Raw genomic sequence first — 17,720 nt, forward strand, 5'->3', positions numbered from 1 at the left:
GAAACATCGATCAGCTGCCTCCATAATTCTATTGTTGATAGCTATAGAATCTTAGGACAAATTGCTTGTCCCTTTGGCACTGAGGTACTTATCTATAAAATGGGTATAATATACTATATCTTGAAAGGTAAGAATTCTTATGCAAGATAAGAATGTATTAGTTATCAATTGCTGCATAACAAATTACCACACACACACACACCAACATTTATTAGCTTAAAACAACATTTACAATCTTACAGTTTTTGTTTGTGAGGAATCTGGGCATGGCTTAGCTGGGTCCTTTGGCTCAGGATTTCTCCCAAAGCTGTAAGCCAGAGTTCTGGTCTCATTTCAAGGCTGAATTGGGGCAGGACCTTGCTTCTAAGCTCTCTTACTGGCTGTTGGCCTTGCCATGTGGATCTATGGAGATAGAGCAGCTCACAACAGGGCAGCTGTGTCATCAGAGCAAGAAGGCAAGAAGAGTCAGAGATATAGAGAGACTGCAAGACAGAAGTCACAGTCTTTTATAACCTAATCTTGGAAGTGTCATCCCATCACTTTTGTTGTATTCTTACTGGTTAGAAGCAAGTCACTAAGTCTAGCCCATATTTACCTGGGTGTGTCAGGAAGTGACCGGTAGAAGCTGTCTGCCACGATATTCAAAGATTCTCAGTAAATGGCAGCTGCTGTTATGACCAACTATGAGGGTACTTTGCAAAGCAACGTTCACCACAGAAATAGAAGAAATCCACTTGATTATGTATTATGATCAAGAAATTTGGCAATCAGGGAGTGAGGGCATGAGTGGGGATGAGAGAGTGAGGGACAATGGAGGGAATAAAGACTCATATGTAATACTTTAACCAATAAAGAAAAAAAGAAATTCAGCAATCATATGACACTATCCGTCTATTACAGATGCTGATTCTATCCAAAGATTACATTTAGAGATGCATTTAATTTATATTGAATACAGATTTGATTACTTTTACCAAATGACAATGTTTGGACACTAGTTAAAAGGCACACATTTCCCTTACATAATGTTTTAGCATATATCTAGTTATTTTCAGATGTCCATGTTTTTATGGGGATGCAAATACAAATACTGTATGCATCTTGATTTTCTCATTTAGCAATATTATAAAGGCATTTTATCCTGCTGTACATTCTTTGTAATTAGCACTTCAACAGCTACTTGACATTTCTATTCAGTAGAAAAATTTAAGAATCATGATTTACTTAACCCTTTCCTTTTTCCGTGACACATAAGTTGCTTTAATGTTTTGCCATTAAAAACAATGCTGTGATTGAGTGTCTTTTGTGTGGTAAGTTTCCTCCCCGATAACTTGAATTATCTCTTTAGGATAAAATCCCAAGAAAAGCAATTAGAATGCACACATTTTAATGGCTCTGTCAAGTTTTACCCAAATGAGAAAATGGCTTTGGGTTTTATATAAGCAAACACTGTTCCATCAGCCCCAGATTGAGTTCCTCAATGGCAAACACCCTCACTTAGTTTTTAATTTTTTTAAAAACGTGGCCTCTTGCCTCTAAGCAACATTTAGTGACTATTGTAGGCTAAATGGATGAACAAAAATATTTAAAAATTTGAGACTTTAGGAAAAATATTTAGGCTAAATCTATTGAAACTTTTTTTTTTTCTTAATCAGGAGATGTTGAATTTCCATTTAGAAATCACTAAGAGATGTGAAGGAAGTACCCATGCCAAGCACTTGGCTCTCTTTTGCCCTTTTCTTATCTGATTTAATACTCACAGCACCCCCTACAGTTCATTTTCCACACAGCAAGGGAATAAAATACATAAATCAGAGTGTAAAACCCTGCTTTTATAAAGGATCCCAGGAAATATCTGTTGGCCCCCATCATTTGGGAAAAAAACCTAACACAGTAGGTCTTCTTTTATGGAGAGAATACTAGTTCTCTGGAAATGTCTTGTACACAGAATTTTCACCCTGTACTAGGACTCATGGGATTTTTTTAAAAAACGTAGTTCAGCCCAGGGAATGAGTCATTTAACCAAACTGTATGCAAATTGAAAAATATTTAGGTAAGCATATAACAAATGACCCTCAAAAATAATTTTATTGATCAAAATTTACTCCGGCTAAAGTACCCTGCCACTCTGCAGCACATAACTCAGAACTCCACAGTAAACTCTCCACCCCCTTCACACATGGCCCTTTTTTAAAAGGAAATTTTAATTTACTTATTTTAAGAGCAATTATCCTCATATTTTAGACCCAGGAGACCAAGTTGCTTGTACAGATCAGAGTGCACGAGTGACACAACCAGAATTTATTTGCACCCAACATCCAAACCAATTTCAGATTTTGCCGATAAACTTGAACCACAGCGCCCCCTGGTGGGAACATGGTGACTTGGCTTTCCAGGCCCTCTGCCCTCGGGAGACATCGCACTTAACCTGCGCTTCTGTTTTTCTTCCGCTCAGGTGAAGGAGGCCATGCAGCGGATCCACGACCGAGGGAACATTGGCAAATTAATTCTGGATGTAGAGAAGACCCCGACTCCACTGGTGAGTCAAAAGCAGAGGGAACCTTCAGTTCAACACAAGAGGTCTGATCAGGTACAGGCACAGATGGGGCAGGGGGAAATATAGCAGGCCCGGGACTGGTGGAGGTGACCAGCGATAATCAAAGGATGACGCAAATAAGGGATGCTACAAACTGAGATAAATGCTGAGAAGGAACGGAAAATTCTTCAGTGAGAGCATTCCAAGAGCAATCCGAGGCCAGTCAGGAAAGGATAGAAACAATGACCTGTGTCTATGACAAATACCATCTATTGGCTGTCACGAACAGGAGGAATTCCTGGCAAAAAAAAAAAAAATCTAATAAATTCACACGCACATACTCGACAGATTGATGCCAACCGCCTCTGAGATGGCTTCTGATGATTGCGTTGCTTTGGTTTTCTCTGATCAAGATAAAACCCTTATATCTAGGGATCTCACCAGGAATGAAGCATGTCAATCACATCCCATACACTCTTCAATGGCCACTTGAGGTGGGGGGAGGAGCTTGGTACTAGTGTGACAATCAACACAACAGCTTTCACCAGACGGCATGATTGAAAGTTCAGCTCTGAGCTCCTGTGTGTGACCTGGGCAATTACTTTGCCACAATTACTTTGCTGCAATTTACAGTCCCCTTCTGTAAATTGGAAATTGATAAATTCTCAATTAGAATGATATGCTAAAACTGTCTCACACACACTAAATTCTAGGAAAAGGTTTGACAAAGAAAATACTTAGGAAGGGTTTCTGTTTTCTCACACGTTTAATCTTGGAGCTACTTCAGTCATTTATGAAAGAGCAAGACCTAAAATGTCTTGCATGTTTTACTGGAAAGCATGTATTTTTTAAAAATGTTTACTGGGCTTTCATGACCATAATGTAGTTTAGGTATGATGGCCATTTTTCTCAATGAAGGACTGTTAAATGAGAGGGCATTTTACAACGTGTAAGTCACTGATGACAATATGAATATAGCTTATTAAATGCTTACTAAGTTCCAGGTCTGTGCCAACAAGTGTTTTAAGCAGATGAGGGACCAGGTTAAGAAGGATAAGATGGCTTGTATCTGGGTCTTCTGTGCACCTGTGCTGTGTTCTTTAAACATGTAACCAAGTCTGTTCCAGCCCCATCAGTATAATGCAGACTGGTCTGCTTGGTGCTTTCAAGCCAAGTCGCTGGCACTGGCTTCCCACCCCTCTCCTTACCAGTGAGGTCCTGCTGGGCTCCAGGGCTGGCGGGAAGGCTTGTTTGATGCCAAAGGTGTGTGTATGGTGGGGGTTGGGGGGTGTCTTATCAGAGCAGAATCTGAAAGGCAGACCATTCAATGTGAGAACTGAAAACCTGCCTTTGCTCATATATCATTGCCCTTGTTCCTGGATCTCAGGATGACTTTTACCGTGGGACTTAAGGAAACAGAGATGATGGAGAATAGGCCAACTCAGATCTGTATTTGGAGCATCTCTAGAGTGGGTGGAGGCTACAGCCCAACTGGATGGAAGAGTAGGCTCAAAGGAATCATCTCCCAGATTCCAAATACAGGCACTCAAATTCTTAGCTTAGAGACGGCTTCTTGGGGTGCCCAACACAAGGCAGCTAATACCACACTGCCTTCCTGGGGAAGCAAGCGGTGCAGGGTCTCCTAGCTCTTGGCCTTTAAAGAAGTCCTTCCACGTGGCTTCATCAGATGCTTGGAAAAGGTGGGGGTTAGGTTGCAGAGCCCTCTCACAAGTCTACTGTTGAATTACAGATGGCCAATGACAGCACGGAGACCAGCGAGGCCGGAGAAGAGGAGGAGGACCATGAGGGGGACGGCGAGAACAAGGAGCGGATGCCCTTTATCCAGTAACCCAGGACCCGGCCAGAACGAAGGATGGTTTGAAAGAAGAGGAGCCACTGAAGAAAGCTCTTCTGTGCCCCAGTGAACAAATGCTGTAGTCCAGTGCGTGTCGTGTTTGTCTGCAGTCAGCTGAGCTAAAAAGCTTTGATCACTGTTGTTTTTTGAAATTAAGTGCCAACCCCATTCCATGCAGTGTTATGTCCCTCCTGGTCTATATTACACTCTCCTATCTTCCCTGTTTCAAAACCACCCATCTTTGACTCCTTCTCGATGGTTTTAGAACAGTCTGATTAATACAAGTCCACAGGCCCCATGCCTAGGAGACTAGACATGGGCAAAGACAACTTTGGATTGAAAGGTATCATCACAGAGCATTATCCAGATCCTAGAATTCTTCAGGCCAATGACACTTTTCACTGCCAACCACCCAGGCCGCTGCTGAGAGCACTTGCCGATTTGGCTGGCAGAATGAGAATAGGCCAGATGATTTCATGGCCCATAAATTTATGATCTCTCCAAACAGTACTTTCCCTCTCCCCCAACTTCCTTCAACTGCTTCACTGTCAGAAGGTTGAACTCTTGTTCTCTCACCTTCTGATGCTCAATCCCTTCCCTGGTTCTTATCCATAAGCACAGGGAAACTGAGGTGAGGTTTTCAGGATAAAAGATGGGTCAACAGCATGTGTTTGAAGTCCAGCCACAGAGATTTCTCTCTGAAACCACATCTCATGAGCAAAATCCCCTCCTCCTCCACTGCATAGATTGTATTTTAGTTTTAAGAAAACTTACCACATGTGGGTCTATATTGGAAATCATTACTGAGAATCACCTGTGTTTGCACACTTGCTTTTGGTATTACCAATTTTGCTACATTTATTTCCTAGAAGTGAACAGCCACATTTACCATGGATCCCCCAAGGAAGACCTTTGTGGTAGACCATTATTAAAAAAAAAAAAATCAGTGAGCATCCTTTTACTTGCCAAAGCATGTTCCAACATGTAACAAATTCTAGTAGTATAAGAATTCAGTTTCAGATGCCAAATATGTGGCTCCTCTCCTCTGAAATATAAAATTATGGTGCAGATTCTTTGCAGGGACCCTGCAATGGGCAAATTGGGGACCAAACCCCTTGATTACACACCTTTGTTCAATTTCCCAGCTCCTAAACTTCTAAGAAGCCCTGCCCTTTGCCCCACCCAACTTGGCATGGCTGAGGTGAACAGTTCACCTGCAGGAAGAGAAAGAGGCTCAATGTCTCTACCAGGGTGCTTCTCATTCCCTCCTCCCAAAAAGGTGACTCCATCCCTCCTAAACCAAGCTGGGAACACAAGAAGCCCACAGGGTTAGCACCACAGCTCACTTTACATTCTGGAAGATATTGGCGTGGGTCCTACATTTCTCCATCTCTCCACCAACGAGCCCTAAAGGTAGACCTTCCTCAATGTGATGAAAAATGCATTTCAGCAATTACCTATTTAATTACCTATTCAATATAATTACCGATTACAATAACCTATTTCATTTTCAGTCCTTTTGAACAAATGTCACCTCGTTAATCATATTCTTTTTTTTTTCTCACCCTAAGCTTGTGATGATGACTTATTTATGTCAAATATTTATTTGAAGGGAGGGTCTCTCGTTGTGAATGTCTGTGTGAAATATGAAGACAAGAAAGGGTGCTGCCATCTCATGTGCAGAGATGAGAGTATCTCAAAGAGGACACAACATCCTCTTCTCCCTGCACCCCAGGACTCCCCAGCATCCCAGTTCTGAAAGATGATGTTGAAGTGTTATCCCAATACCTTTGCCAAATGTATTATTGATCATTCTTTCCCCCACAACCAAGCTGACAATGGTGTCTTAAGAAGACCATTTCTCCCATTTTGTCCAGCTACCCAAGTGACATTCCTGGTAAGCTGGACAGAAATGGCTTTTCTAGAGTTGGGGGAGCAAAGAGCCACTGGCCTTATCAGGGCTCTCCTTGGCCAGGTGAGAGGGACCCCACATTCTTGTTACAACCAGAGGAGAAGCCTAAAAGTAATTCCTCCCCAAATCTGTTTTCTCAACTAGCAAGATTAATAGAATAATCACAAACAAGCCAGTTGGTTCAAGAAAACCCTTCTGTCCCCCCAGAATACAGAATGAGAAAGCTAGAATTTGTCCAATATGATTAATTAAGTGCCATGAAGAACAGGAAAACAAGAGAATCAAAACGATCTGTGTAATGCACTCTCATCCCAAGCACCTTCTTTCCTGTCATGTGATGGTTTTCTGAAGGAGGTTTAAGAAGGCCTCAGTTTGCCTTAAAGGAACTGTGAAGGCTTCTCTGTAATCTAAGCTTGATTGGAGAGAACTGCAACATTGTCTAATGTGTTTGTGGCTTTAGAGCTTTTGTTATATTGTGCCTACAAAGCAAATTATGTTTACACAAAAATATAAATAAAGTATTCAGCATAGCATAACCCTGCCTGGCATCAGTTACTCCACATCAATAGTTGATGGAAAAGCACACATTGAAATATAAGGAACTGGTGGCTAAAAGAGGATGGGGAGCTAGAGACAACATAGAAAATATAGGGTAGAGATGAGACAAGCCTTTAAAAAGACATTCAGATTTCCTCAAATAAGAAAATAAAACTAAATAAAAGAACTACTAGAGACTTCATATATAACTAGACGCCAGGTGCATGAAATTCCTGTGCCCTCTTGCAGTCCAGGAACCCTTGGGGGGTGTCCAACTAATGGCAGGGAGCAGGCCTAAGCCAGCAGTCAGACATCCTTAGCGCTGTCACAAAGGTGGGAGAGGCTCCTGCCACCACCACTGTGCTTGACACTCATGAGCCCAGCTTCTGGCTGAGCAGCACTCCCCCTGTGGGAGAGCACTGACCACCAGGGAGCAGCTCCTGCATTGAGTGTCTCTCCCCTGGTAAGTGAGTGTCATAGCACTGTCATTCTGCTGTTAGGTCAATTTGCCTTTTATTAGATAAGATAATAATAATTAGAATGGCATTTATAACGCACCTACTATATGCCGTTAAAAGAGCTACATACAACCCAGCTGGCATTGCTCAGTGGTTAAGTATCAACCTATGAACCAGAAGGTCACATGCCCAGGTTGTGGGCTCCATCCCCAGTGTAAGGTGTGCAGGAGGCAGCTGATCAATGATTCTCTCTCATCCTTGATGTTTCTACCTCTCTCTCCCTTTCCCTTCCTCTCTGAAATCAATGAAAATATTTGGGGATGGGGGAAGAGTTTATATACATATGCGTTAACTCACTTATCTTCCCCACAGTCCTGAGAAGTAAGGTTTATCAAGCCCATTTTATAGGTGATAAGCCTGGAGCATAAGAGAGGTTTTGTCTTTTCCTAAGATCAGACAGCAAGTACCCTGTTTCCCCGAAAAGAAGACAGTGTCTTATATTAATTTTTTCTCCCAAAGTTGCACTAGGTCTTATTTTCAGAGGATGTCTTATCTTTCCATGCGCTAGGTCTTATTTTCGGGGAAACACGGGGTAAGTGATGGAGCCAGGATTTTTTAGCCATGCTAGAATTCATGCTCTTAAATGCCCTACCATGCTTTCTTGTCTTAAATAAGGCTAAAAGATGATGCATTTCAAATTAACACCCTTCGGTCACTAGAAATACTTCAGGGATTCTGTTTCCTCTGACTTCAAGAATATGTCTGTCAATTCGTTTTTGCTTTGTAGCAAATAATATGCCTATCAAGAAGCACTTCTTTTCCCTGGCCTTCCCTCCAAGTGTTTGAGTGAAGTGCTGATTTTAAAACTCACATGTCTCCACCATTTTTATTTTCTTGATCCAATATCCTAAAGGCCATCGATGAAATACACAAAAGTAAATCTCCAAAGTCTAAGACTTCACAAAAGAGGAATTGTGATTAGGGAGGCTTTACCTTGTTTGCCATATTTCTCAGCAGGAAGCCAAAAGAAAACAGAGCTAGTCCCATGTCAATAAAGCGCCGCATGTATACACCTCAGTTTACAAAGCAGAAGAGTTAGTCGTAGTGTCAGTGAAATGCTTACAAAGTCCCTCACACAGGATTTTCTCCAACATTCTCACTTAATGCTCCTGTGCTCCATGTAAATCTCATGGCCTCTCAGAGCCAATGCTGGTGCACTGTCACATTTAAACACAGGCCAGCAGCAAACACTGGAGCCTAAACTAAAGCCCACATCTCTTACAACCTGAGAATGGGGAAGAGGTCCAGCAGTTGGAAATAAGTTACTTTCAGCAGTGTGGATGAGGTTATGGTAGTAATGGAGGTAAACTTTTCGAAAGCCGTTTAAGGCATGGGGAAACATTTGTGCAGTAGTAAAGAGGTGAGAACTTTTGAAGGACATATTGGAAGAAGGGAGAGTAGAAAAGTGTAGCTGAAATACACGTATGTGAGGTTTGAGGGGAGGAGACATGCATTATGGGAAGGAGTCCCAGGTTTGGAGATCTGAATGCCAACCTGATAATCTTAGGTTGGATGGAAAAGAAGGATGTACAATGGTGTGAGGAGGAAGCTTGGGGTGTGGAGGTAATTACTAGGGGTAAATGCAGGGTTTCATGGAAAGAGGGCTATGAGAAGGGCCTACAGGCGGTCTGAAGTTAGATATCAAGCACCTTGTACTAGTTTGGATCCTCCAGGATCAGACACTGAAACAAGGATTTGGATGTCAGCAGTGTTGAGAGGTGAAGGGAAGAAGGCACTTCAGAGTTTGTTGCTGAGCAGGTTATCACTGTGAAAGATCATAGACATGCCCCACAGCTGTACCACTTGAAAGGTGAGGAGTTGTCATATTTATCATCAATTCCCATGCATCATTGATTGAGGGCTACTCCCAGCAAGCATGTTGATTCCTTGGAACTCTTGACCTTCCCCTTGGGTGACCCACACACATTGCTGTGGCCAGACAGTGCCTTCAGACCATCAGATGATATCTAACAGCTTCAAGGAGATAACTCCTATAACTCTTCCAGGGAATTAACCCTTTATTCTGAAATTATAGGGTGGATACTCTTAAGGCTTTTCACAAACTACTAGAGGCCCAGTGCACAGAATTCATGCATCAGGGAGTGTCCCTAAGCCCAGCCTGCAGCCTCTCCAATCTGGGAACCCTTAAGGGATGTCATATCGGGCCTAAACGGTCAGTTGGACATCCCTCTCACAATCCAGGACTGCTGGCTCCCAACTGCCCTCCCCTGGAGGCTTGGGTCCCCCACAACTGCTCTACTTGCTGGCCTGGTCTTCCCCAACTGCCCTCCTCTGCTGGCCTGGTCACCCCTAACTTCCCACAACTTCCCTCCCCTGAAGGCCATCTTGTAGTGGCCATCTTGTGTCCACATGGGGGCAACCATCTTGTGTATTGGTGTGACGGTCAATTTGCATATTACTCTTTTATTAGAAAGGCTATTTCAGTCTTACTAACCATATCCCCATTCTAGTTATCCAATTAGTTCACACCATCCCTTTTCTGCTTTTGTTTCCTTAAATGGTTTCTTGAATTAAAGACTATAGTTTCTGCTCAGAAGTGATAGCCAAAATGCCTCTTTATCTCATCATGATGACTTATCTCATTGGATCTCGCTTGTCAAATTTCAGCTCTCTTCATCTGGGGCAAGAAAACCTGGGGTTCTATGTAGAGGGCCGCCTGGGAAGGCATGTGGGCATTTATTTTAATTGTTGCCAGCTGAGTCCGAGATGACTGGCAGAGCTGTGTCTAGGATACACATTTCCCCAAGATGGCAGACAGTGTAATCAGCTTGGCCTTCATATCAGCCCATGTGTCGGCAGGAGTGGGACTAGATATGTAAATCCAGGCATGCTAGGACCTACTTAAGAATGCAAATAAGTTGGTGATACTTTCTGATATTGGGAGTATAAAATAAATGTGTTGGGAGGGGTCAGGGTTGTTGTCTTCCTGTCTCTCTATGAGAGAGGATGGCGTCCCACCCAGCTCCCAGCTTTTAAATCTGTTTTTATATCTTCTTTCTTTCCATTATTTCTCAATCCCTGGCTACCTCCACTTAGAACTGGTTCATTCATCTCTCTTTTCGTGCTGGATGTGGAAAAGGAGATCCCCACCATGTCTGGCCCCTGCCGCATTCAGGCCCCTGCAGTTCTATGTTAAATAAAAATGCATGTCTGTTCAACAAATGTTAATGAACATTTACTGGGTGCAGGGCCCTGTTCTGGGTTCTAGAAATAGGAAAAAAACAAAATGCAGACCTTTTTTTCAAGAAATTTACAGTCTATGCCTGGCTGACATGGCTCAGTGGTTGAATGTCGACCTATGAACCAGGAGGTCATGGTTCAGTTCCTGGTCAGACACATGCCCAGGTTGCAAGCTGGATCCCTGGTGTAGGGTGTGCAAGAGGTGGTGGATCAATTTTTCCCTTTCATCATTGATGTTTCTACCTCTCTCTCTCTCTCCCTTTTTCTCTGAAATCAATAAAAAAAATATTTTTTAAAAGAAATTTACAGTCTAGGCCAGTGTTTCCCAAACTTCTCTCATGATGAGAATCACCTGGTGGAGTTGTTAAACCACAGATTCTTGAATCCCACCTAAGAAGTGCTAAACTAGAATTTTTGGGAACATACAGGTAAACTGTATACTTAACTAGTGCTCTAAGACAATTTTACCTATAAGTTCCCCAAAATTCTAGTTTAGCACTTCTTAGGTGGGATTCAGGAATCTGTGGTTTAACAACTCCACCAGGTGATTCTCATCATGAGAGAAGTTTGGGAAACACTGGTCTAGGCCTATGTTATCCAATAAAAATATACAGGATGGGGTAAAAGTAGGTTTGCAGTTGTTCATATGGAAATTAATATACAAGAATAAACTGTTTCATGAACTCACAACTATAAATCTTTTGCCCCATCTTGTATGTGAGTCACATGCAAAGTGAGATTTTCTTATAGCCACATTAAAAAAGTTAAAAAACAAACAAACAAGGAAATTTAATTTTAAAAATATTTTATCATATATAGAGAAATATATACAGAATGTTATTATTTCAACACAGAGGTTACTAATGAGATATTTTTATATTCTGTTTTTCATACTAAGACTTCTAAATGTGATGTGCATTTAGACTATAAGATATAAGTTTAGACTATAAGATATAAGTTTCTGTTGTTGGTAAGCCACTGAGTTGATAATACTTTGTTAGAGCAGCCTGGACTGTGTGAAGCATAAGTGTTTTTGAATTCTCTGACATGAGCAAAATTAGCAGCGCTCTAATTAGCAGCCAAGCAAAGATGCTGGGAAATATGCCCCATGAGTTATTCAGATTGGCACCCAAACACCCAAACAAAGGAGTGACTCAGACAGGAGCAACTGGAACCTCAACATAACACAGGCATATGCACTCACACATGTGCAGTGCATCAGCCTTGGAATCTTGCAAATCAGGGATCAAATTTGGGCAAATTGGTTGGCATTTGAGTTTTCCTTTACTAAAATGGGGATGGTCATATTGTTATTTCCTAGAATTGTTATGAAGAACAAATGTAACAGTGTATATGTAACCAAATTGAAACCATGACCCATAATTTCCAGGCTGGAAGCCAGACAATGAATGCTTTCGAAACAATTTTTTTTCATTCATTCAACAAACAGTGACCCAATACCTAGCACATTTTCTACACAGTATTGTTAATGTCTCAGTAGGAAAAATAAGAATTTATAGCCTCTGCCATCTTATAGTTTAATGTTCTGATAACAATAAGTTTTTTCTCCTGTGAAAACAGCAATTTGTAGAGCCTGCTTGGAACTGAGAGCTTATTTGGGTGAAATGTAGAGTGGCATCATTGATGAAAACTATGAGCAGGTCAGAGGAGCTGTCTAGGAGAAGTATCTATATTTAAGCACACCAGTGGGAAAGTATTATACAAGGTAGGTCAATGGAATGGTCCATTTAACTATTGCATGTATCAAGAGAAGAGACTAAGTTTAGGAAGACTGGCTTATAGAAATCCAAAAATGTCCCTTCAAGGCTTCTGGATTTTGTACTGAAAGCAAAGGGACTACTGGAGAATGACCATGAGAAATCTTCCCAAAATGAACTTCACCATTTCACTTGGTCCATTTTGGGCAGGTGGAACATATAGATGGACCATATTGGAATAGTGGTTTTGGGGCTAGTCCCCAAGGTCCAATCATCGTCTATTTGGTCATGAGTAAAGCACATGTGTCAAACACAAGGCCCGCGGGCCAAATCCAGCCCGCCAGGCCTTGCAATGTGGCCCGCACCGCGCTGTCATCACTGCACTCCGCTGTCAGTTTATGACATTGTCAGTTTATGACTGTTCAGTAAACCACTCGGCCTGTGATTTAGGCTGGATTTTAGATTTTGGCCCCTTCTCTGATTGAGTTCGACACCCCTAAAAGGTGACCACTACATTGGCATGAGCAGGAGGAAAGGCTCGCCTCTCCCTTTCAGGAATGGGAAACCAAGAGGGGTTGGCGTGGCAGGCTTTCCTGAGGAGCTGGGAAGCTTGGCCATGGAGGCTCCCAGAAAATAAATCACCATCTATCAGTGCTTAGAGTCAAACCTGACAGTGTTGCCATGCCAGGCTTCACTGCCTGATGTCCCTTGAGGTCAATGCTATGTCACCAGCTTTTGGTGAGGGTATGTGTAACATTTCTGGCAAACAGCAAATCTTCAGCAAATGTTAGTGAACCAAAACAATACCTTAAAAATTAGACATCAGCCCCACTTACAGTTAAGGGCACTGAATTTCAGACAAGTTAGGTGGCCTGCCCGTGTTTACCAAGCTAGAAAGTAGAAGAATCCTGTCTAGAACACAGGACTCGCTAAGGCAGAAAGGTTTCTTTCCAGCAGCTGGGAAAGATGGGAGACCCTGGTTCCAAATTAACATTCTCCTGGCAAGGTGGTCACTCCCACAACTCTCCGCATTTCCTACCTCCTTCTCCACCACCCACAGAGAAAAAAAGAACTTCCTCTCCACCAGCTCTGGTGTAAATCAAGGTGCTCTCAGGAAGGCTCTAATTAGCCCAGCTTGGGCCACATGTCCATCCTAAATCAATTACTGAAGCAGAGAGACAGCTATTCTGATTGGGTAGCCTGGGTCATGTGACCACCCCTGTACCTGGTCATGGTAAGTGCTAGCACCCTGATAAAGAATCCTAGAGAACTACATCAAGTGACAGAAGGATAGATCCCCAAATGAGGGGATCATGGACATTTAAAACTATGTTCACTATAGTATACTGAGCACTCATAATGAGAAGGCTAAAAAGGGCTAATTCCAATGTAACCTTGATATTTGAGGCTAGTGATATGGATCCAAGCCAGTAGCTTAGTGTACATTCCTGATAACCTAAATTAAGTCACTACCTCCTTCTCAGATACTGGTCTTGCAGAACCTGTTACTGTGAACAGTACATGGTAGATCCTCCCTTCCTCCAACTGATGGGTGGAGAATGACATAAACTCCACCTGCAGCCAGACATTCCATAACAAGGCACTTTATATGGACTGTACATTGAACCACCAATCAGCACCTGCCAAATACCCTAAGCCCCTGAATCCTAAGTCTCTCGGTCCCTAATCATATGCCTTACAAACATGAAACCACCAATCAGCGTGTGCTGAGTGCCCTAAACCCCATCCATTTTCTTTCCTCCCCTTAAAAGGTGCCTGCACCCCGGCCCTCTTCCTCTTTCCCCTCTGGAAGGCAGCCGGCAGTGGTCTTCTCCACCAAAAAAGCCTGTGTCCTGGCATCTTGGTCTCCGGCCCCCTCTGTTTCATCTTTCAGTACACTGCCCCAGAGGGAGGGTTATTAACACTGGCACCAGGCCAGACCATCAGATATGGCCTGGAAACCCCCAACACCTGGGGGCCCTCTCGCAAGGCCCGAGAAAAGGACCAGAAGCATAATCCATATTTGCGGGACAAAGACCATAGAGGGATATAAAGGAAAGCCCCCATGCATGTTTCTTCACTCAGATTTGGAAGGCTGTTCCCTGAGTCCGACTGTGTATTAAACAGTGTCCCTCCTCTTCTTTGAAGCATCCTTGGTTTTCTTTGGTCTTCTGCAACAATAGTGCACCAGATACTGTTTTAAGCCCATGGCAGTCACCAGGGATGCCCCACCACACATTGTCTTGGTATACCAGAGTTCCCCTGCCCCTGTCGACAGTTCCTGGCATGCTGTCAGCTTTCCACCTCAAGCACCTGCACTTGTCTTTCCTCTTCTGTGCCTTTAGGCTTACTCCAGGACCACAGGGCACAAATGCACAAAGGTAACCCAGAATTATCATGGTGGGGTACAAGGGATAACACCTCCTGGGGCAGCCTCAACCCGAGGTTGGGAACCAATGGATAAATGCCCAGATTCCCTTTCCTCTGGTGTCATGATTTGAACCACATTCTGCTGGTATCTCAAGGGTCCTCTGGTGGTGTCTTATTTGCTCACAGTGGTAATTTATTCATTAGCATGTCCTTATTGGCTTTTCTTCCTTATTTCATTATCCCCACTCCCCCTCTCCTGCTTCTTGACACCACCTTCCAAATAAACTATCTAAACCCAAATCCTTATCTTGGGGGCTACTTTGGGAAAACCCAAATGAAAATTAGCATTTTTGTGTGCATTAACTTGCCAAATACTCATAACAAATTATAAAGTATCTCCCATTTTACTGATGATAAAACGAAGCTCAGAAAAGTGAAAGAAAATGCTGCTACACATAGCAACTGAGTTTCCAGACTTTGGGCCCAGAAATCAAGCTAAGTTCTCTTGAATGCCCAAGTCACTGAAAACACACACTACCAATTAACAACTTGGAAAAGTTATTCAAAAGTTAAGCTAGTGTCAATTAAAATGACTTCTGGGGCCAGCCGTTCTGTTTTCCAAAGCCCACCCAGGGAGTGAGAAAGGATTATTACTGTTTTCCCCGACTCCAAGGCCAGCAGGAGGGGCCCAGCAGCCCTGAGGAGTTAAAGGGCTATGCTGTGAAACAGGGAATCAGATCAACACACACAATCACAATGCATTTGATCTTTTCATCCTTTGCAAAAATATGCATAAATACCTATTTACAGGGTCCAGGCTAATGCTCAGGTTGACTGCTGATGTTAAGGGCTGCTCTGACTACTGTCTGGATATCACAATGATCCTTTGAGATTAATCAACGAGAATGGGAGGAAATCAGTGCACTATCACATTGGCACTTACAGAATTTAATTATTAACTAGATGAATTAAGAGTATATCAAAACTCCCCTTCTCATTCAGGGTCAATTGATTTGTCTATCTATCTCTGCTAAAGTAAATATTATCAAGGAGATTAAATTCAATTCTACAAATATTTCCTAAGCTTTGGCTATGTGCATGGCCTGTTTTACTTGTAAAGGATTTAGAGATAAATATAGCCTGGTCACTGCTGGTGATTTTCAACCTTTTCATCTCATAGCACACATACATTAATTACTAAAATTCTTCAGCACTCCAAAAAAACCATGTATTTTTTGCTGATCTTACAAAAAACAAACAAACAAACAAAACAAAAAAACAGGTATAATTTTGACTGATTCACAGCAGGCGGCTATTGTTGTGTTGGCTGTTTTCATTTTTTTATTTGACAAGCTAAAGGAAAAGAGGTCATTCAGGTATGGCATGTTTTAAAGATTATTGCTGTACCCCAATGTGCCTCATGCAGCACACAGATTGAAAATTGCTGATCTAAAAGACAAAGTGAGACAGGAACATGAATTACCAGAAGCAAAGCCTGCAGCCTAAAAGGGAGAGGTACATGGGTCTCTAGGGTCTCAAAATTGGGAGAGGTGTTATTTGGCAGAGAGTAAGACAGTCTCTGTGGGATGGAAGTGGGGTGGATACCTGAGGGTTTGCCTGCCAAGAATTGACTACCCTCCTTACACCTCAGTGGTCAAAAGCAAGACTTGGAAGACAGAGGGACCTGAGTTTGATTCCTGACTTTTGTAATTAATAGTTGCATGACCTTGATCAATCTATTTAATAGTTTTGGGCTTTTGTTGCCTCCTGTGTAAAGAGGGACAATAACACGAAAACTCTATCAGGTTGTGTTATATATTTAATGAATCAATAGATGTCAGATGTTTGCGTAAATGTCTGACACAGAATAAGAACTTGTAATTATGAGGCGTTTTGTCAACTGCATCTCATTTTCCTTTGGGGAATGACCCCACCCACTGCACGTTGGGTTGGGGATCCTGTGAATAAAAGTGCTCTGTCCCCCTCCAGTCAAATGGGACTCATAACTCATGGGAGGAAAATGGATGTTCTCCTAGTAATGCAAAGCTAAAGGGGGATGCAAATACGGGAAAATGAATGGAGCCCATTTATCCTGATGGCATTGCCTTAAAAAGACTTCCTATGACTCCCTGCTACCCAGATTCCCAAAGCTGCCCATGTTTCCACCTTTCCCAAGCCTACATCTTCAGGCTTATCATAGATTATTTGAGCAATCCACTCATACGGTTTATTTAGCCAAACCTGGCCTCTATTGTACACAACTAAGAATATTACCTGATATAAAGAAGGACTCTGAACTGGGCCTTGAATTGCTTGGTAGTGCTGTTACTAGAATAGTTCATCTCCCTGGTTGCATCCATATATAGACAGCACCTTTATTTCCCAAAGGAAGGTCAGGACATATATCCTGGAAAGGATTATCGCTGTGCATCAGGGTTAAGAGGCAGTGTAAGAAACAGAGTGTGCATGCCAAAATATAGGCATTGCAGAAACATGCCAGGTTTTTAATTGGGACACAATGGTCAAATATTTGTAATACAAAAAACATAGAGCCAACCATATCCACTATATAAGAGCAGTATTTTGCAAATTTTAGAGGACCTCATGTTCATTATCTTGTTAATAAAAAAGAGATTAGCAAGATTTAGAAAGACATTGAAAGACCTACCAACATCACATTAAAACTGCCTCTTGGACACTGTGATCAGGATTTAAAGAGAACTGGACAGGGAAGAGCCTTCTTCTCACTGTGTGACCCGTGCTCTCTAATATATGTGCCCCGGTGATATGACTACCAGATTCAGGGAAACCTGCTCTCAAGCAAGCAAGGCTTGTAGAAGCTGTGGTCTGTTGAACAGCTGGAAGCCAGGGGAGGTGGGAGGCAGGAGAGCTGACTTTCCTGTGAGCACTTGGCTGAGAAGACACACCAATGCACATAACTTAACACCCAGGTTTCCTCTGCCAGAAACCCACTTTGTCTCAACATTTTTAAACAGATCTTGGTTCTGGGTGGTGACAATAGTTTCTTCAGCCAGCCGCTTCTATTTAAATGCTGGCTGAAGCCAACTTCAAC

At 42.4% G+C, this 17,720-nt stretch overlaps 1 protein-coding gene across 2 annotated transcripts in view; it reads left to right on the top strand.

The window, feature by feature from the left end:
• Positions 1 to 6,839, top strand: part of VAT1L (vesicle amine transport 1 like) — a 141,579-nt gene extending 134,740 nt beyond the window's left edge. The window contains exons 8-9 of one of the 2 annotated variants that reach the window (XM_084861365.1): positions 2,456 to 2,590; positions 4,287 to 6,839. In XM_084861365.1, the coding sequence (XP_084717491.1) occupies positions 2,456 to 2,590; positions 4,287 to 4,385 (234 nt within the window). In that variant the 3' untranslated portion in view covers positions 4,386 to 6,839. The remainder of the gene's footprint in view (positions 1 to 2,455; positions 2,591 to 4,286) is intronic. The other variant, XM_084861366.1, reaches the window with a different exon arrangement.
• The last annotated feature ends 10,881 nt before the right edge of the window (positions 6,840 to 17,720 follow it).

This window comes from Pipistrellus hanaki (assembly GCF_964339955.1).
Source record: "Pipistrellus hanaki genome assembly, chromosome: 15".
Classification (NCBI taxonomy): Eukaryota; Metazoa; Chordata; class Mammalia; order Chiroptera; family Vespertilionidae; genus Pipistrellus; species Pipistrellus hanaki.